General features: G+C 52.8%; 6 protein-coding genes and 1 non-coding gene across 7 annotated transcripts; 6 read left to right on the forward strand and 1 right to left on the reverse strand.

The window, feature by feature from the left end:
- Positions 1 to 298: 298 nt before the first annotated feature.
- BDZ83DRAFT_568764 (Alpha/Beta hydrolase protein) lies at positions 299 to 1,725 on the forward strand (the record flags this gene model as incomplete). Its single annotated transcript, XM_060504117.1, has 4 exons — positions 299 to 409; positions 573 to 616; positions 708 to 1,346; positions 1,548 to 1,725. 4 exons carry the CDS (start codon positions 299 to 301, stop codon positions 1,723 to 1,725), a joined length of 972 nt encoding a protein of 323 aa, XP_060369410.1.
- Positions 1,726 to 3,243: 1,518 nt separating this feature from the next.
- BDZ83DRAFT_568761 (NF-X1 type zinc finger protein) lies at positions 3,244 to 6,676 on the reverse strand (the record flags this gene model as incomplete). Its single annotated transcript, XM_060504116.1, has 3 exons — positions 3,244 to 4,465; positions 4,521 to 6,179; positions 6,231 to 6,676. The coding sequence occupies 3 exons, from the start codon at positions 6,674 to 6,676 to the stop codon at positions 3,244 to 3,246; spliced, it is 3,327 nt and encodes a 1,108-aa protein (XP_060369411.1).
- Positions 6,677 to 7,572: 896 nt separating this feature from the next.
- Positions 7,573 to 7,653, forward strand: BDZ83DRAFT_t55. Its single transcript has one exon. It is a non-coding gene; the product is annotated as a tRNA-Gly (tRNA).
- An 810-nt stretch (positions 7,654 to 8,463) lies between these two features.
- BDZ83DRAFT_606278 (TAM domain methyltransferase) lies at positions 8,464 to 10,730 on the forward strand. Its single transcript, XM_060507371.1, has 11 exons — positions 8,464 to 8,759; positions 8,817 to 8,843; positions 8,898 to 8,988; positions 9,063 to 9,104; positions 9,156 to 9,310; positions 9,369 to 9,406; positions 9,472 to 9,609; positions 9,692 to 9,940; positions 10,034 to 10,204; positions 10,269 to 10,353; positions 10,451 to 10,730. The coding sequence occupies exons 1-10, from the start codon at positions 8,721 to 8,723 to the stop codon at positions 10,294 to 10,296; spliced, it is 978 nt and encodes a 325-aa protein (XP_060369412.1). The 5' UTR covers positions 8,464 to 8,720; the 3' UTR covers positions 10,297 to 10,353; positions 10,451 to 10,730.
- A 716-nt stretch (positions 10,731 to 11,446) lies between these two features.
- On the forward strand, positions 11,447 to 13,081 carry BDZ83DRAFT_748461 (TAM domain methyltransferase; the record flags this gene model as incomplete). Its single annotated transcript, XM_060513619.1, has 10 exons — positions 11,447 to 11,485; positions 11,538 to 11,567; positions 11,674 to 11,764; positions 11,833 to 11,874; positions 11,929 to 12,083; positions 12,155 to 12,178; positions 12,250 to 12,386; positions 12,445 to 12,693; positions 12,763 to 12,933; positions 12,997 to 13,081. The coding sequence occupies 10 exons, from the start codon at positions 11,447 to 11,449 to the stop codon at positions 13,079 to 13,081; spliced, it is 1,023 nt and encodes a 340-aa protein (XP_060369413.1).
- A 931-nt stretch (positions 13,082 to 14,012) lies between these two features.
- Positions 14,013 to 15,727, forward strand: BDZ83DRAFT_738255 (sphingoid long-chain base transporter RSB1). Its single transcript, XM_060513020.1, has 2 exons — positions 14,013 to 14,785; positions 14,859 to 15,727. Exons 1-2 carry the CDS (start codon positions 14,472 to 14,474, stop codon positions 15,586 to 15,588), a joined length of 1,044 nt encoding a protein of 347 aa, XP_060369414.1. The 5' UTR covers positions 14,013 to 14,471; the 3' UTR covers positions 15,589 to 15,727.
- Positions 15,728 to 16,283: 556 nt separating this feature from the next.
- On the forward strand, positions 16,284 to 17,401 carry BDZ83DRAFT_727396 (Alpha/beta hydrolase fold-1). Its single transcript, XM_060512783.1, has 2 exons — positions 16,284 to 16,879; positions 16,943 to 17,401. The coding sequence occupies exons 1-2, from the start codon at positions 16,469 to 16,471 to the stop codon at positions 17,285 to 17,287; spliced, it is 756 nt and encodes a 251-aa protein (XP_060369415.1). The 5' UTR covers positions 16,284 to 16,468; the 3' UTR covers positions 17,288 to 17,401.
- Positions 17,402 to 18,075: the final 674 nt, after the last annotated feature.

The following is an 18,075-nucleotide window of genomic DNA, read 5'->3' on the forward strand; positions in this document are numbered from 1 at the left end:
CCGACAATCGACTACACCTAACACGTCCTCGGTACCCGCTACACTTAAACCTGCCTACCGCGGTACCTACCATCCGCTAGCATCGGCCTCCACCGCCTTCGCTACCAAGGGCCAAGGCAAGGCTACTCCGCTCTCTCCTGGACTCTGCACCGCTTCTCTCTCTTCGCTTCGGGCCTTACCTTCCCCATCAAACAGGCCCATTCCTTTCTGAGGACTCGCCGAACGGTCCAGCAGCAATACGAATATAATCTTTCCTCCGCCTTTTTCCCTCTCGCCCTGCTCACGACTCTTCCGAACAATGTCCTCTTCCAATTCAGCATCGCCGTCCTCCAACAGTTACCTCGAGCAGACGGCGTCTATGCTCAGTACTGTTGGCGCGTACATGCGGCTACCAGCCATAGCCTCGACGGTATGGCCATTCCCGCCTCCTCGTCCTACGGGCTACCCATCTTCTCACACCGATATTTTAACCTTCCTGTCTGCAACCCCTCCTCTTGGGCCTGAGCCCGAGGTCGTGCCTCGACTGCCTCGCCTCGCTAGTGCTGTAGGCTAACTTGTCCTCTCTTACCTAGGGTATCGCAGCTGTCTTGACTAGCCTCCTCTACTTCAAGCAAAAGTAGGTCCCTCCACCCCAATGTCCATGTGACGCTTCCTTATCCCACCCTCAGCGAACCAAACGACTGACTGATTGTGCTGTGCCGCTCCAGAGCTCTCATCTACCCCTCGCATATGCCCGCAAACTCTCGAACCGATGTCCCAAGACCCTCACAGTATGGCATCAAGGATTTCGAAGAACTCGTCATCCCCACAAACGATGGCGAGAAGCTATCGGCTTTCTACATCCGCGGCCCGCGCGGTGGGAAGAACTCCAATGTCACCATCCTGATGTTCCATGGTAATGCGGGTAACATTGGCCACCGCTTGCCAATCGCCCGCATGCTTATCAACTTTATCGGCTGCAACGTATTCATGCTCGAGTACCGCGGCTACGGCCTATCGACAGGAGAACCTGACGAATCCGGCCTCTTCCTAGACGCGCAAACCGCCCTCGATTACCTCCGATCTCGCGCAGAGACGAGCAACCATAAGCTGATTGTTTACGGACAAAGCTTGGGCGGCGCTGTCAGTATCAAACTGGTATCCAAAAACCAGAAGGATGGGGACATTGCTGGTCTAATCTTGGAGAACACCTTCCTCTCCATGCGCAAGCTTATCCCTTCCGTGTTGCCACCGGCAAAGTACTTGACGCTTCTCTGCCACCAAGTCTGGCCAAGTGAATCGATCATTTCCAGCATCACGACCGTGCCGATCCTGTTTCTCTCTGGCCTCCAGGACGAGATTGTACCGTAAGTGCCACGCAACCCTTTCTTCCTGCTGCTTCTTCTCCTACACCATATGATGATCGCAAGTCACCACCCACAAAATATGAGTCCTTCGGGACGCTTGATTTGAATTTTACGACATAGAGTCTGATACTGGTTTTCTCTACACCGGCCTTTTTTCGCGTGTCTCACATGTTGCCTCTTGTAGACTAACACATGTCTTAGACCCCGTCACATGCGCCAACTTTACGAACTCTCTGCCGCGCCCTCCAAAATTTGGAAGCCCTTGCCCGCAGGCGACCACAACTCGAGTGTTTTGGAGGAGGGTTACTTCGAAGCCATCTCGGACTTCCTTGGCAATGTCACTGGCGTGACAAGCAAGGAGGAGAAGCAGCGCCTCTAGGAGGACCACCTGCTAACCGAGAAACGGTTCCAACAGCACGTGGCTCAAATACTGGAGGCAGAGGCGGAACGGCAGTCCGTCTTCGCCGGCGTGTCTCGCCGGCTCCACTGCAGGAGTTCATCCATGAAGCACAACGAGTAGATGTAATGGGCCCCCTTTATCGCGACCAGTGAATGCGCCGATCACTTGGATCCACTGCGGCAGCAAAAGAAGGCATGGAACGGAGAAAACAGTACGTGGCGGCGGGTGATCTTCCTCTCTAAACACACCTTTTTTGGTCCTTCAAAGAATGATACCCCCCGCTCCCCATGACGGACCGGGATGCGACAAGCATATCTTAAACGCAACATAAATATAATGAAGCAATGAGTACGAGCAGTCAGGCAACCCAGTCAAAATGTGAGATATGGAGTGAGGCGACGGTGACATGCTGATCTGAACGGGGTAGGGCCGTGTATCTCACCGTTCACGGGGGCTTGAGGACAAGGGATGCCAGGCGGAGCAAACACTTTCCAGCAGACCACTTTGGTCCCCACGAGCTGTACTGTGGTCTATTTACACAGTACAATGACAGGCCGTTGACTTCCTTCCGCCCCGTCTTCCCCTTTTGAAGCACCTTCAGACGTCTAACAATCAATATTCAAGTCCTGGTCGCCCTAGAGGGAAGGGGGATCACGTCGATCTGCGGAATGATGCTCGACGGCAGAAGGTTATCACGATCGTCCGGAGCCGGGGTCAACCTTGCCCCCTCCATCCGCCCCGGACAAGTGGACAACCAGCCAGCCAGTTCCAAGCGGGGATATATCCATGACACCCGTTCTTGCCAGCAGCGAGCCAAACTTCGTGGGAATTTGGGAGGACACACGGGGACAGGATAGGACGGACCCGGGTTGGGGATGCTTGGGTTCCGGGGCTGGGCTTGTTCGTCTATCCCGTCTCGTGCTTGCATATATTCACCCCGCAGCATGCTCTCCGTTTCTCTGACGTGGCAAAGAGCTGAACGGTTGGCGCTTGCTCTTACTTTGATGCGAGGGATGTGAGATCTCGCGGGGGTCATGGGGGAAGGGAAGGGAGGGGAGAAAGGGTTTTGGCTTATCACGATGGACGAATGCAGAAAAGGGGAGGGGACGCTCAGTTGTCGTAAATGGCGATAATCGCATCACGTCCTGCTTTGATATCACGATACTCTTCATGTTGATGCCATGTCTTTCCTCTTGATTTCTGATTTTCGATATTTCATACTTTCTCTTAAATAATACTCGTTATCCTGTTGCTGGGACCTCCCATCCCATTCGTCTATACCTCGTAACAAATCTTGGTCTTTCCGTCATCGACTTTCCCCGCGGTGTAGGCACATCGCCAACACCACAAACGAGGTGTGGAGAAGCAGGGCGAGCAATGCTGCAAGCTCCGCCACGCCAGGGCACCTCCTTGTTTGCATCCAAAATCGAGAGGAGACAAGAAGCCAACAACTTCCTTGGCCAAAGCAAGAAAACTTGCGAGGCGCCACGGCGCGCCTCACTCATCGCTCTCGGCGGCAGCCTCCCAGTCATCCGCGACAGAGTCCTCGACGACCTTCTTGCGCGCCAGCTTGGAAAAGCTGACGAAACCGCTGGCGGGACGCGCGTCGGCGGCGGGCTTGGGCGCAACCGTCCTACGCTGTGCCGCAGCGCGGCCGACGACGGCGTTCCACCCGCCGCTGTTGCCGTTGGCCGAAGTTCCCTCCCGACGGAGGACGTTGAGGCTTGCGTCGGCGTGGACCATTGTCGCGGCCGCGGCGATGCCGTCCTTGGTTACGGTACGCGCGACGAGGGGTTTCAGGGACGCGAGAGAAGATTCGATGGCTGAAGGGGTAGTGCCCCACGAGGTGACAGGAACTGCGCGGATGAGAATTTCCTCTGATGGGAGGAAGGCAGTAGTGAAGGAAAGGGTGTTGTAGGCCTTGAGGTGGTTGGCGAGGGCGGACTCGACCTCGTCAATGGTCAGGCCGAAGCGTGGGGCCGAGAGCAGTAAGGCATTGAAGGGTTCCGGTGCCGACGCTGCGGCGGCCGCCGAAGACGACGCGGCCGCAGCGGCTGCTGCTGTCTTGGCTGCGTCAGTGCGGATCTTGACGCACTGCGCCAGTGTCTTCTTCGGTGCGGCGACGAAGCGCGGTGTCTTGAAGATGGAGACGTGGCGGTGCGGCTCTGGGTCCTGGCTCTCCGAGTCGAAGCCGAAATCCTCGGCAAGGGCGTGCAAGAAGGCGCGCTGGAACGAGGGCATAGGCTTGAAGCGCAAACGCTTCTCGGAGGCTTCCGATGCGAAGACGCGGAACTCGCGCTCCTGGTTCTGGGCCCAGGTATGAGAGAGCTCGCGGAAGAGCTTGAGCGTCGTGTCCGAGTAGGGAATGTGGTCGTCGTTGTGATCCGGGTCGACATTCAGGGCGACAGCGAGGCGCTGGTTGCGCTGGAGGCGGAGGCACTCGTCGTCGCACTTCAGGATGTCGCGATCCGGAGTAGGGTTGGTCTTGGTAGCCATACACTTCACCTCCTTCTTGCGGTGCTGACAGTCGCAAGTGATGAAGGTCTTGCTCTGGCATGGCCGATCTTCCTTGCATGGATAGGGGGCGTGGCATGAGTCCTGGCACGAGTGGTCGCAGGATTTGCGAGTCTTGCCGCAGGATTGGGCGCAATGAGAGCCGGGAATATCAGCGTCTTCGCATTCGCCGGGACGGTGACACTCCTTTCTACATGTGTGAGTTCTGCATTCTAGTTAGCACATGTGGTGACGCCTATGTTGGAGTCAATATTACTTACCCGCACTTGAGCTTCTTACCACACGGCAGACCACAGCGAGCCCCCTCCAGCCAGCAAGGCCGATTCTTCATCCTCTGCTTGCCGCAGATGCACGCTTTCTCTACCAAGAAAGGGCACTTGGGACAATCGACATCGTCGGGATGGCAGTTATGCTTCACCGTGGGGTGACCGCAAGGAGGTGCTCTTCTACAGTCGAATCGGCATTCAGGGGGCCTGGTCCCGCACGGCTGTGGAGGTTGCAGGACAGTCCTGCCGCAGGCACAGCTGATCTCCTCGAAGACAGCTTCGAGGCAGCTTGGGCAGGGCCCAGCATGGCAGATTTGCGAACACTGGTGAGTTCCACACTTCAGTGTCCTACCGCACACGCGGAGGCAGATGTGTTCCGCCTCAACCTCGTCCGGAGCCTGCTGCTGTCTGTGCTTCCTCTTGGCGGCCTGTCTCTCCATTGCCTTATTCTCCCCAGTACAGCAGCGCTCTCCACACTTGTGACGACTGCAGTTGAGCTGGGCCTGGCAGACCTTAAAACACATCGGAGTCGCGATCTCTCCCTGATGGCAGAGGGTCTTGCTCACAGTACGGGTACATCGACAGGAAATATCCTGCTTCTGGAAGCATGTGTTACAGGGACCGGTATGACACGTGTCCATGCACTGGTGACCGCAAGAAAGAATCTTGTCGCAGATCTTCTTGCAGTGAGGAATCTTGTCCTGACAAGACTTTCTTGGTTGTTCGAGAAGCTCTTCCAACGGTGTCTTGCCACAGGGGCAGTGAAGGACAACATCTGGAGCCGATGGGCAGTGCGCCGGCACTTCGTCCTGCGAATGACAAGTCTTCTCGCAATCGTGCAAACCACAATCGTATTTCCTCCCACAAGTCGCTCCGCAGTCGAATGAGCCGTCAAACCAGCTATCCTCAGAAATGTCCTCGGAATCCGAGCTGGACACTTGGCCATAGTTAAATGACATCTGAAGGTCGTCGCGGCGATCGCAGGGAATCTCCTTGTGCTCTTTGCCACAGTAACATCTTGCCTGCACAGGAATCTCGCAGCTACCACACAAGCCAGAGTGACAAGGAGTGGCGCAGAAGTGCTCGCCGCAAGGTAGCAAGTCTCTGCAAATCTCTTTGCAACTCCATCCGTTCCCATAGTCCGTCTCGGTGCACCGCTTCGTCACTTCGTGTTTGCCACAGAAGCAAGACTGTGTTGGGCCCATGAGGGTGCATGGCGGGCATGGGCCGGCGTGGCATTCGAGAGGGCATGGATGCGGGCATGTTGCTCTGGGCTTTGAGCAAGTCTGTCCGCAAGAGTGAGGAGGAAGACCAGGAACATTTCGAGGGTTGATGTCCTTCCCGCACCAACAGTGGTAAGCACTTGGCTCCTCAGTCAAACTAGAATTGCAGCCGGGGCAGCGCCAAGAGCGCGTGTCGTCGTCCTTCTTGAGCTGGCTCGTGAACCACTTCTTGACGCAAGATAGATGTAGCACCGTCCAGCACAGCCCGCAGGACCATACGCGAGATGGCCGCAACACTTCACTGGAGCAAATGACACACTCGTACTGGCCGTTGCTGATGTCCTCATGGATGCGTGTGGGTAAATCTGCAGCGACAGATTTTGGTGCTAAAGGATACTGGGGCTTCTTTTGCTTCGGCGCAGGTTGTTTTCTGACGATATCAGTCAACCTTTGTTCCAGGATGTGGTGAGTATGAACATACCCTCTGTGGACTACAGGTTGCCCAGGAACGAAGTCAGGGGCATCTGCACTCAGTCCCTGTGCATCCGACGCATTTGGATCCGCGGCAGTCGTCAGGCTGCCTCCAAACATTCGCTGAGTTCCCGATACCGTACCACCTCGGACCGCTCCACCTCGCCGGCCGCCCCGATTACCGCCGCGGCCACGGCCTCTCCTCTCCGAGCTAGATGGCTCTGATTCGGGTGCATTTTCTGTTGGGGCTTCGGGAGCCGGTGCTGGCTGAGCTTGGGCCCGGGGCTGAGGATTGGCATTCCTGCCGCCACCTCGCCGGCCACCACGACCGTTGCCTCCGTCTCCTCTCCCTCTTCCTGATCTGCCTCGACGGCTTGGCTGAGAACCTCCTCCAGCTGACGAGCCCGCTTGAGTCTGCGTCTGGGTTTGAGTCTGTGTTGCGCCACCGTCCGACATGTCTGATACTCTGACTGGCGTAATGATGTGATGATGAGTTGATGAAATCGTGGTTGCGCTTTTTGAAATACAGCGTCTTCGAACAGGTGCTGCCAGATTAGGCGGCGGAAGTGAATCAAGAGGCTTCGCGCCCTCGCAAGAAAAGGAGAACGTGAAAGGAATGAAAGTGAATTGAGATCTAGGATTCCACTTCCACTCGGTACCCGGACCTGGGGAGGCGACTTTAAAAGAGATTCCGCAACAGAGAAAGGGCAAGACTGCATTCGAGTGAAGTCGCTGGGGCGGACTTAAGCGTTCGGATGAGTGGACCCGCTAAAATTTTGGGAGAAGGTCCCTTCCGGGCTTGGACCCGACAGGTGTGGCGAGTCTGGCGACTGCCACTGTTCGCCCACTGTAAGGCTGACAAAACAAGCAGGAGGTCACCGCCCGTATGTAAAGCCCGGGCCAGTCACTATGAGTCACCATCAATGGTACTTGCGGCTCGGCTGTACCGCCAGCTAAGACAAATCTAAGTTTGACTCAATGATTGATTATATTTTGCAGACTGCAGTCATGTTTCGTGTAGCTTTAGACCGCTTTGGGATATGTACCGCTGTCTTCACCCTGGTTGAAGCTCTTATTTTGTTGCAGGGCAAATGGCCTCAGTGGATACGCTGCATACCTCTGCACATTGCACCTCACAAGTCGGAAGTGAGGTGATACTTGTCTGAACCCTCACTTTTCCAATACAGGCTTCTCAAGGCACAGGGTTCTAGAGCTTTTGATATTCACGGAGCGGGCTCACAGATCAAGATTGTCACGTCACTTTGTGTCTGTCTCGTCGGTTTGTGACGCTTGCTGAGCAGTCACGGTTGCAGAGCCCTTGACAGACCCGCCAGGCCTCCAAAATCTCAACCGCGTCGATGGTTTAGTGGTAAAATTCTCCGTTGCCATTCAGCAGCGTCGGGGAGCCGGGGGTTCGATTCCCCCTCGACGCATTCTTTTGCTTCCGACCGCCTTGACGAGGTTAAAAGCGTTATTTTGTCACTAGGACTCATGTTCGTCGGCACTTGCTAGTAATCTCTGTTTGGAAAGGCAGGTTTGCCTTGTTTTCTCGGTACATGGGTGAGTGAAAAGGCGTTACATTGTCACGTTGGTGAACCGCATTTGCGGCTTCCGCCGCTTCGCATCTATATTTCGCTGCTTCATTCCAGGATGTTACACTTGAGCGGTCCGTCGTCCGATGCTGAAGGCTTGCGAATGGAGTTGAAAGTATTGACGATGTTCTATATACTCAGTCGAGTTGTATTATGACTGAAGAATTACTCACATTGAGGGCTCCAATGAAGGAGACCTGTTCTCAGAGCCAGCAGTTAGCAGTAAATCAATTTGCTCATGGAGAGAAGAGCACATTCTATCCCTCCACGTGTGCAGCACGCAAGAACTATCTCACGATGGAAAAGAACTACGTTGAGACGCTCTTCCCATTGTCAACTCTCACAATCAAACCCGCCAGATCGATGGGATAAATCTAGAATCTAGCAAACTCAACAGCACAATGGAATGGGAGGGGCAGATCGGGGGCCCATACCTGCCGCTATCTCCATGCATCACGACGAAATCAGGTGAAGACTCCGGTTCCCTTGGCGCCTTCGCTTCTGGGGTTGCGCGGAGAGCCAATTTCTGATTCGCCTGTGCCTTGGTTCATATCCACAGGAGAATCCCTGCAAGTGAGCAGTGAAGGCAGCATCGCCGTCGACGTGCATAATGCAAGTTGGTTTGCTCTGTTGGTTTGGGAAGTTCCAAAGCCAAAGAGGAGGATTGGAAATGATTACCCTTCCAGGCGCCTGGCCTTTTTCACAAAACCCCCAAGGAATTCCGTTTTCAACATTTCGTATATTGTACCTGTAATTATTGTCTTTTTTTTTTCCTCTACAAATATTCGTTAAGAGACCATCCGACGGTGCCTGATTAACCTTGCATATTTAGCGTCGCCAATGCTGCAGTATACAAGCAACTCCGCATCTCACATCATTCTTCCTGCTCAGTCTCCCGAGCACTCGTGATGTGGGAGACATATCAAGTCATCGCTGCCGATAACGGGGTATGGACTACTCTCCATTGGTCTCATAGGAAATGTAAGACTGACGCAGAAGGACAGCAAATAGACGAACGCTCTGAGATTGAGGTAAGCCTTGGCTCATCGCCACCCCTCAAAGGCATGATTTTAATGGTGTTGCAGAGCATAGCCTCGTCTAGTATGAGCATCAGCCAATCGATTTTAGGATACCGAATCGAGAATGGCAGGACTTACCACCGATATAAGGATGGCAGTGAGTTAGCTTTGGTGGCTTTACGTGACGCAATGGGGTATCAGCTCTCCGGCTGACAACTATGGTATAATCAGAATATGTGCTCCCGAACGACGAGATAGAAAGTGATAGACTGGGTTTGCTTGACGACTCACTCCATTTCGATACTTGCTTAACATCTGAATTAGATATGCAGCACGAGATATTCACATATACAATCGGCGATAGACTGGGACGGGCCCCGCCATGCGACGAAGATGCCAAGGTCGGGCGTGTCCTCGACGTGGGGACTGGTACCGGAATATGGGCCATCGACTTTGGCGAATTGCATCCCGAAGCTGAGGTATTCTAACCAATCATACATCTCTCGTGGCCGGCTTCTTACCCAATGCTGCAATTAGGTCTATGGTGTTGATCTTTCGCCCAATCAGCCAGAATAGTAAGAGAGCCAGCGGATGTTAACTGACGGCGTCTTGTCGATACTGATATGTCCTTCAAATGCAGCGTGCCGGAAAATGTGAGGTTTGAGATCGACGACGTGGACGAAGACTGGACATACTCAAAACCATTCGATTATATCCACAGTCGGTTCATGACAGGTGCCATCAATAATTGGAGAAAGTTCTTCGAATCCGCTTACGAGTAAGCCCTCAGTCTCGTTTGCTTCTGTCTCACTCTCTCGAAGACATCGATGAGTAATAACAGTCTTTGTGTTGCTGAATAGCCATCTTAACCCCGGCGGATGGTTCGAGGTCCAAGACGCCGACATCAACCCTCAGTCCGACGATAACACCTTTCCCAAGGACTGCGCATTAGCTGAATATGTACAACTCCTCCAATCCGGCGCGGAAGCCGCCGGCTGCTCGTACGTCGATATACCAGCGCTAGCGGGTCTCATGAATGAGGTTGGTTTCGTGGACGTCTCGATCCAGATGTATAAGTGGCCCATTAACGGGTGGCCAAAGGAAGATAGGTAAGAATAATGCACAAACGACGCCCCCAAAGCATCCATCTTTCACGAGCAAAGAGACCTTTGTGAGGACTCAAGTACTAAGGACGATATCAGGTATAAGAAATTAGGCCTCTGGACACAGGAGAACTTCAGCAGTGCTCTCCAGGGACTGTGTATGGCTCTCTTTACGCGCGTGCTTGGGTGGTCTCGAGCGAGGGTCGAGGGCTTCCTTATTAATGTGCGCCATGATGTGAGGAATAGGGATTTTCACGCTTACTTTCGAATGTGAGTTATGAGCCAGCCCCAATGGTATTTGCTTCACGTCCGTCGACTAACGATCATTTGCAAGATACTGTATTATAGGGCGGAGGCCATAGGAGGTCGAAGTCATGTAAATCTACTTTCGTGGATATGACTGAAAAGAATTAGACTGGGTATGTGGGAGGTATTGCACTTACACAGCCGCGAGGCAAGACTTGTCGTCTCTTTCCCGTACTCAAGATAAAAATTCTGCTTTCCTAATCTTCATAGCTACGGTTACAAAGATACGAAAAGACAGGCTACTGTGCACCACGGAATTACCGAAAGAGATGAGTCTCAAAACCAAGACATTTCAAAGATTTGTGCACTCATGGTTCGTTAAACCAAGATCAGAGGCGTGCGATTCAACGAGCGCAAGGCCACGGTACAAAGCAGTGGAAATACAGACTCTTACCTGACAAAGAACCGATGTTTTTACGCGTGACTCTGCAAGAAAAGCTGGTAGCCGGGCAATTGGCTCAAATAGATTCATTTATATTCAAAAAAAGACTTTACTTCCATGGCTTGCTGGTGGTGTGGAGGATATCTCTCGAGTTCTTTCCAGAAATAACCTACATCTTATGCAACCCACACGCGTAAGGGACTTTGACAATCGACCCGAACATGCCTTACTTGCTATGCATTATTGGAGGGGCTTCCCTTAGTATACAGAGTGCTTCGTTTAGGAAACCATGTTTATCGCAAATGCAGGCTGGTGGGTAGGTGACTGTCCGGGCCGGGGGCCTCAGACGGGGCATCTGATCTGGTTGGCAAGGGTTCCGGGGAGCGCGGGATGTGTTCGTCCTCCTTCCACAAATTGCTTCCCGAGCAATCGCAAAAGTTGCGGCGGGTACAGAAACCGTGATTTCTCATTCGCTTGAGCGCTTTTGAGCTCCACATTGTGACGCGAAAGCAGGGGAAAGAGACATCTTGCCAGTCGCTGTTGGTTGCATGTCTTCAGGCCAAGGAAAGAGGGGTCGCAGATGCAGAGTTGACCGGTCAGGTCTCTCGTCACAAAAAGCAGAGACCTCCCCGTCAAGTTTTTAACTTGCTTTCCGGGGCTGTTTCTTCTATAGCCGGCGCCGGATTCAAGCGTTAGTCAAGTCTTTTGCCTCATTGTTGGGCCCAGAAACAAGCAATTGAAGAGATAGAACGTAGGCCCTTACTCCCACCGGAACCAACAAACCCTGTTACGGGACATACTTTACCACCGATCACAACGCGACAATGGCTGAAGTTGATCACGAAGTCGAAATCGCCGCTGAGGTACTTCTTGGATTGTTCAATTCATGTGGCGGAGAAACTTACATTCCTATAGGAATCCGATCACAGTGGATCCGAACTTGAGGTATGTTAGATCGTAGTGCCCACAAGAACCAAGCCTCCAGCCAGCTTGGTCGAGACAAGAGCGCAAAGAGTTTTGGTCTTCAAACTAATGCAATTCAATCGCGTAGAGCGTGGCATCTTCGACGACCAGTCTCAGTGCCTCTATTCTTGAATACCGGATTGAAAATGGCCGGACATATCACCGATACAAGGATGGAAGTGAGTTGAAAGTCACCGGATGACGAGACTCCAGTACTGGATATACTGACCAATCTTTATCTTAACAGAGTATGGCATGCCCAACGACGAAACTGAGGCGGAACGGCTAGGTACGCTGCAGTGTTGCAAAGTTCCAAATTGCTCTTACTAACAAGTTAATCTAGACTTCCAGCATGATATTTGCGTCTACACATTTGACGACAGACTTGGAATGGCGCCGCCATGCGATGATACCGCAAAGGTCGGGCGAGTGCTTGACATTGGAGCCGGAACTGGGAGCTGGGCTATGGATTTTGGCGACTTACACCCTGAGTCCGAGGTACGCTGCAGCATGACCCTTGTTTGCCTCGATGAGGTGGGAAAGAGCTTGAATTTTAACTCGATATCCAGGTATTGGGCGTTGACCTCTCGCCTGTACGGGCGGATTTGTATGGGATCTCCCCGTGTTGAGCACACCATTCTTTCATGCTAATGAGCGATTCCAGCGTACCCCGAACGTCAGGTTCGAGGTTGACGATGTCGAGGAAGAGTGGACTTATTCTCAGCCTTTTGAGTATATCCACAGCCGATTTATGACCGCAGCTATTGACGACTGGGGTAAATTCATCAAGAGGTGCTACGAGTAAGTTACGCAATCAGAGCTGTACTTTCTTTTGAGCTCCCTGTACTGATCAAAATAGCAATCTTACCCCTGGTGGATACCTAGAACTTCAAGAAGCCGACGTCATGCCCAAGTCTGACGACGGCTTGTTGCCCAAAGACTCTGCGATTGTCAAATACGTCAATATGTTGCACGAGGCTTCCGAAATTACGGGGCGCGTATTCGTCGAGGCGCCTCCGCTGAAGAACAAGATGATTGAAGCTGGCTTCGTCGACGTTGAGCTCCGCGTCTTCAAGTGGCCTCACAACACCTGGCCCAAGGATGAGAGGTACCGTACTTACTCAGAGAGTGTGGAGACCCATAAGAATGGAAGGGAAAGGCTAATAGCGTCGACTAGGTACAAGAAGCTCGGCTTATGGACGCAGGAGAACTTCGGTTCTGCGCTCGAAGCCTTGTGCATGGCCGCCTTCACCCGCGTGCTCGGTTGGACGCGCGACGAGGTCAACGTCTTCCTCATCGACGTTCGGAATGACCTCAAGAACAAGAGTTACCACGCATACTGCCCCGTGTAAGTACCGTTATTGTCCATGACATTGATCTGCTGATTCGGGTTGCTGATGAGAGAAAACAGCTACTGCATCACTGGCCGCAAGCCGGAGAAGGAGAAGACTCCGCCGGTTCCTCAGGAGGAGACGGAGGCAGAGGAGGGAGCGTAGTGATGATGCGAAGTCAGTGGCTTTCGGCTGCCGGCGGATTTCTATAGTTATAGGTATAAGAATCCTCTTAGTTGATGAGAATATGCTTCTGTCCTACAGGCCACCCCAAGTGGGACGATTTGGATCTCTCGCAGCCGTGATGAATGGATCGATTGATGTCAAACATACAACGAGATTTATACCAACCATCTGCACTGGGGCTTTCAAGGCTAAGCTTCCTGCTGGCCTGACGCTGATCGGGAAGCAGCCGCACGTCAACCTAGCGCCGCGACCGTGAAACGATCCAGACATACGCATGGTGTCCGGTCGATCCTAGGATGCTTTAAGCAGCGGCTATGAGAACCAATAGTAAGAATTCTGATACATAACTACGCGGTAACAAGACCAACAAGGCAAAAGGCAAGGCCAAGTTGGCAAACTTTACAGAAAGAACATTGAAGCTAACGTAGTGCTTGCATCCGGGTGGGGGGCTGAGGCGGCAGGATGTTGGAGGAGAAGCGCGCCAAGGGTAATCCGGATGCGCCGCAGTGGACTGCCACCAACAGCCCAGCACTGAGATGCCCTGGTCCATCTCCCGACGATGCCTACGGAGGCCCTGTCAAGTTAAGATAGGCAGCCGTTCAACCCATCACGGAAAAGCAAACTAACTTGGCGCCACGGCCAATCTTTGTAGGCTTAGAAAGGAAATGTCATTTTAAGTATTCGTGAAAGAGGAGAATGAGATGAAGCTAGAATAAAATATCGAATTGGAGCCAGGTTGGCAAACGATGCCCCCCGGCTCACCTAACCCAGTCCCCGGGGCCACGGTCACGGATGCCTAGAAAGGTAGAAGCTCTAACGGTTTGTCCCAGCGCGCTGGCTTCTCATGCCCCCGGCGCGTCCCCACTTTTCCGTGCGGTGCTGCGGTGCAAAGGCCCGGCGAAGTTTGCTGCGGCACTGCCACTTCCTGCTGTTTCCCCACCCGAAAATAAGCAGAGAACCCGCCAAACTTCTACCGCCGTTTCTAAACTTAGACCTTTTTGGCGGTAGGCAGGATGCAGACACGGCCACACTATGGACACTACTACACCTGTCACCAACAAGCCTTGCCTACCTTACCGACTATCTGGTAGATCTTGGAGGATCGTTGGAAGATTGTAATTTTATACTATCGGAATCTAGGCATTTCGAGGTCGAGGCCACGATGCTTGCTGCAACATATAAGCATGGTGGTACCGCCATTGACGATGGAAGTGGGTGTTGTTGCTGCACCTCTCATCTTCTAATATCATCAGATCTCGACGGGTGTGATACTCGCTCCCAAGAGTCCAACTTGATGCCCGTCTCGATCCCATCTTGACACCAAAAACACTTACACTGACGCATCATCATCAACACTATACCTGCTGTCATGAGTTCATCACCCTGCACGCTCGCGACGTGCGACGTCTCCGACAGCCCGTACGGCTACCGCCCAGCACTTACAGGCAGCGCCGTCTTCGCCTCCGTCTCGGCTCTCTGCCTCGTCATCAACGGCGCCGTCGCCGCCCGGTCAACACAACGACACGCCACAACACCCTTCTCCGTCATCGTGACCCTCGCATGCGTAGTCGAGTTGCTTGGCTGGGTGGACCGCATGGCCGGCTGGAGCGATCCCTGGGCCGTGTACCCTCTCCTGCAGAGCAAGGCCCTGCTCACTATTGCCCCCATCTTTGTCACTTCAAGGTACGTCTAAGTTCCCCTATGAGATCGTGTTAGTCTCTACAGAAATCTCGGGTTCTAATTCTCTATTTTACAGTATCTACGTCTGCCTCGCACCAATGATCCGGATACTAGGCACAGAACATTCCTTCATCAAGCCTGAACTGTATACCACTATCCTCCTCCCGCTAGACGGCCTCGCCCTCCTCCTCCAAATCGTAGGCCTCGGTGTCAGCTTCCAAAACGTGCCGTACACCCTCTCACCCCAGGCCTCCTACGCACCCAGCGACGTGGGCGCGAAAATCGTCCTGGCGGGCCTGGCCGTCCAGCTCGCGACCCTGGTTGCCGCGGGCCTTTACCTCGCTTCCATCCTCCTCCGCGCAGCCCGTTCCTACCGGCAGTACGGCTACACCACCTTCCACCGAGACGTAGGCTACGTGCCCCTGACGGGCCGCTTCCGCATCTTCGCCGGCGCAGTGCCGTCCGCCATGGTCGTCTTGTTCGGCAGGATGTGTTTCAGGGTCGCCGAGTATGCAGAGGGCTTTCAGGGCCCGCTGGCGAGGGCCGGTGGGGAGGGACTGTTTCTCGGGCTCGAGGGGTTTCTTGTCGGGTACGCGCTCTTGGCGATCGTGGGGTGCCACCCGGCGTTGTTCTTGAAGGATGGGAAGATGGTTTCAAGGATCGAGTCGGAGCCGTTTGTCGGTATAGATGGCGTTGGGAGTACCGGCGGGAACGGCGATCACGAGAGGGATTTGGAGGAGCTTAGCAAGGTGTACCAGAGGCACCACGAGGAGGAGCAGAGGCTGTCGAGATTTGAGCGTGTTTGAAGATGATACCCCCTTTAAAAGTAGCGTGCGTTGATCATTCTTGGTTCATCATTCAAGGGACCTAGCCGAATTTACATTTTATATCTTTTCACTTTTCTTTTCGGCTCTCTGAGGTCTCTCACTCATAATGGAAACTTGCAGAATATACCGCATGTCTTAAGTATAAATCAAATGTTTCGCAAACCAGCAAAAAGTCCTAGTAGCTCATGTAGAACAATGAGGTAATTGCGGTACACTTACAACATCAGAGTAGTTAGTCGTTGCTATCACCATTGACTCAATTAATCTCATGGAGCTTTTCTATGTGTAGTCAAGACTCTTAAAGAGGCTCAACAATTACCTTAGTCTTCAACCAGACGGACCTATAACCATAATAGAGCTCTACTAAGTTCTCCAAACATGGTAGCAATCACAATGGGTCTCGACTTCTCGGCTCACCCATACCTCGGCAACAGGGATAAGATTCCCATACAGAAGAGCATCCGTCTTATTCTACAACTCGATAAATACTTCACCAAACCCTGTCGACACACACGCACGCGGGAGGGGGCTGGTCTGACAGGGCGACTCTACTCAGACCACAAGTCCACACTTATTGGGACTTTGGACGCTAACGTGATTGGTCTCGAAACGTGATGCCCACGATTATCAATAGTGCTTACACGTTGAAAGACCGAGGTCCACATCGGACGCCTCACCCGCCAGGGCAATATCACGCTGACCAAATAGACATGGAGATTCATATAAAATGCCAACCGTCATTGTACGATGGAGTCTGTAGTAACGTTCAACCACTCTTCTTCTCTTGCAATCGGGTCAAACTTGCTTTCGACCGTTTAGAACAAAAAAAGTCTAGATCAAACCACAGCATCCTCCTACAATGCCTAGCAAACCTATCATCGTGCACACACCCGGAGCATGGCACTCGCCAGAGCACTTCCAAGACCTCCGCGACGAACTACACACACGAGGTTGGGAGACCCACGGCGTGAGGCACCAATCCGTCAGCTCTGAGCCGCCAACCAAGGGCTTATACGACGACGCGGCCGCCATCGGTGCCGTGCTGCAAGAGCTCGCCGACCAAGGTCGGCAGATCGTCCTGGTCGCTCATTCATACGGCGGTCTCGCGGCAGCTGAAGGCGTCCAGGGGTCCGGGTTCAAGCAGAGGGCCGCGGAGGGCAATCCGGGCGGCGTCATTATGTTTGTATATCTCGCTGCGTTTGTGGGGCAAAAGGGGCAAAGCATCTTGAGCATGACGGGCGATGTGTATCCCCCGTGGACGAGGGTAGAGGTGAGAGCTTTTTGCCTCAATTATGTTCTTATAGAGTCTTGATGTGCTGACAAAATACGTTAGGACGGCCGAATCCATATCGTGACCGCCGATGACCCCCTCTACGGAGACGTACCCGCCGAGGCGAGGGAAAAGGCAAAGAGCTTGTTGAAGCACCAGACGACAATCTCGTTCGAGGAGACAATGACGTACGAGCCCTGGTATGACATTCCCTGCATGTACGTCGGCTGCGAGGACGACCAGGCGATTCCGTACTTTGCGCAGGAGCAGATGCAGCAGCTCCTGGGACCCGAGGCGACCAAGTTGAAGTTGAAGTCTGCGCACTCGCCGTTCCTTTCTGTTCTGTCTGAGACGGCTGATGCTGTTGAGCTTGCTGCGGAGAAGGGGCTGGAGGCACTGTCTGCTTAAATAAAAAATAACGGAGGCTTTGGATGGTCGAATTCGCTACGGAAGGGAGTATTTTGAGCGTAGCATTGTATTGCTAGCGATTGGAGGTTTTTTTTTTTTTTTTTTTTTTTTTTTTCGGTGTGATGTTATGCCGTAGCTACGAGTGTTGATAATTGAATTCATGCTGTTTATCTCCAATATACCAGCGCCAAATATAGTCAGTCTATAGATCAAAGTATATGGTATGTACTGGCGCTTGTGTCGTGCTTGTTGTAGCTTTTGACTTGGTTGAGATATGAGTTTGGTTGGAGGTTCATTGCAAGTAAGATCATCAGCGGAAAGACATAAACAACATCCCAAAATGCATCCAACGCATGGGCTTCTTCATGCCTACGGCTGGCAAGCGAAACTAGCAATGCTATTGTATGATTGTCATCTCAACCTTACTTCAACACGTGGTAATTCATGTATTACTTTAATCACCTGGATACCAACCTCATTGATACGCATACTTCTCAACAGGCGATGATTCCAATGGCATGGAAGTCGTTGCCTAGGTTAGACGGTTGATGCAGAGAACACAACATTGTCGATAGTAACACATGATCCATGATCTTTGGCACCTTGAAGGAGCGTCATGTCGTTCCTTCTGTAAATTTAGATAAAATGAGAAGAGACGACCGCAGAATAAGCACATAGCTAGCAGTAGGCAGCCATCAAAAGGTGAGCAATATCCGTGGTGCCTTGAGACAAAGATGCCCAGGAATGGTCGCATGAAGAAGACGAGTTCCCAAAAAGGGTTGCTGAGA

This window comes from Colletotrichum acutatum (assembly GCF_030867785.1).
Source record: "Colletotrichum acutatum strain CBS 112980 chromosome Unknown BDZ83scaffold_12, whole genome shotgun sequence".
NCBI classification, from domain to species: Eukaryota; Fungi; Ascomycota; class Sordariomycetes; order Glomerellales; family Glomerellaceae; genus Colletotrichum; species Colletotrichum acutatum.

Excerpts from the sequence above, each read along its gene's own strand:
- BDZ83DRAFT_727396 (XM_060512783.1), top strand. The coding sequence starts at position 16,469 with ATGCCTAGCAAACCTATCATCGTGCACACACCCGGAGCATGGCACTCG. Across the intron at positions 16,880-16,942 it reads CCCCGTGGACGAGGGTAGAG|GACGGCCGAATCCATATCGT; the intron begins GTGAGAGCTTTT and ends AAAATACGTTAG.
- BDZ83DRAFT_738255 (XM_060513020.1), top strand. The coding sequence starts at position 14,472 with ATGAGTTCATCACCCTGCACGCTCGCGACGTGCGACGTCTCCGACAGC. Across the intron at positions 14,786-14,858 it reads CCCATCTTTGTCACTTCAAG|TATCTACGTCTGCCTCGCAC; the intron begins GTACGTCTAAGT and ends TCTATTTTACAG.
- BDZ83DRAFT_606278 (XM_060507371.1), top strand. The coding sequence starts at position 8,721 with ATGTGGGAGACATATCAAGTCATCGCTGCCGATAACGGG. Across the intron at positions 9,941-10,033 it reads GGGTGGCCAAAGGAAGATAG|GTATAAGAAATTAGGCCTCT; the intron begins GTAAGAATAATG and ends GGACGATATCAG. Across the intron at positions 10,205-10,268 it reads TTTCACGCTTACTTTCGAAT|ATACTGTATTATAGGGCGGA; the intron begins GTGAGTTATGAG and ends ATCATTTGCAAG.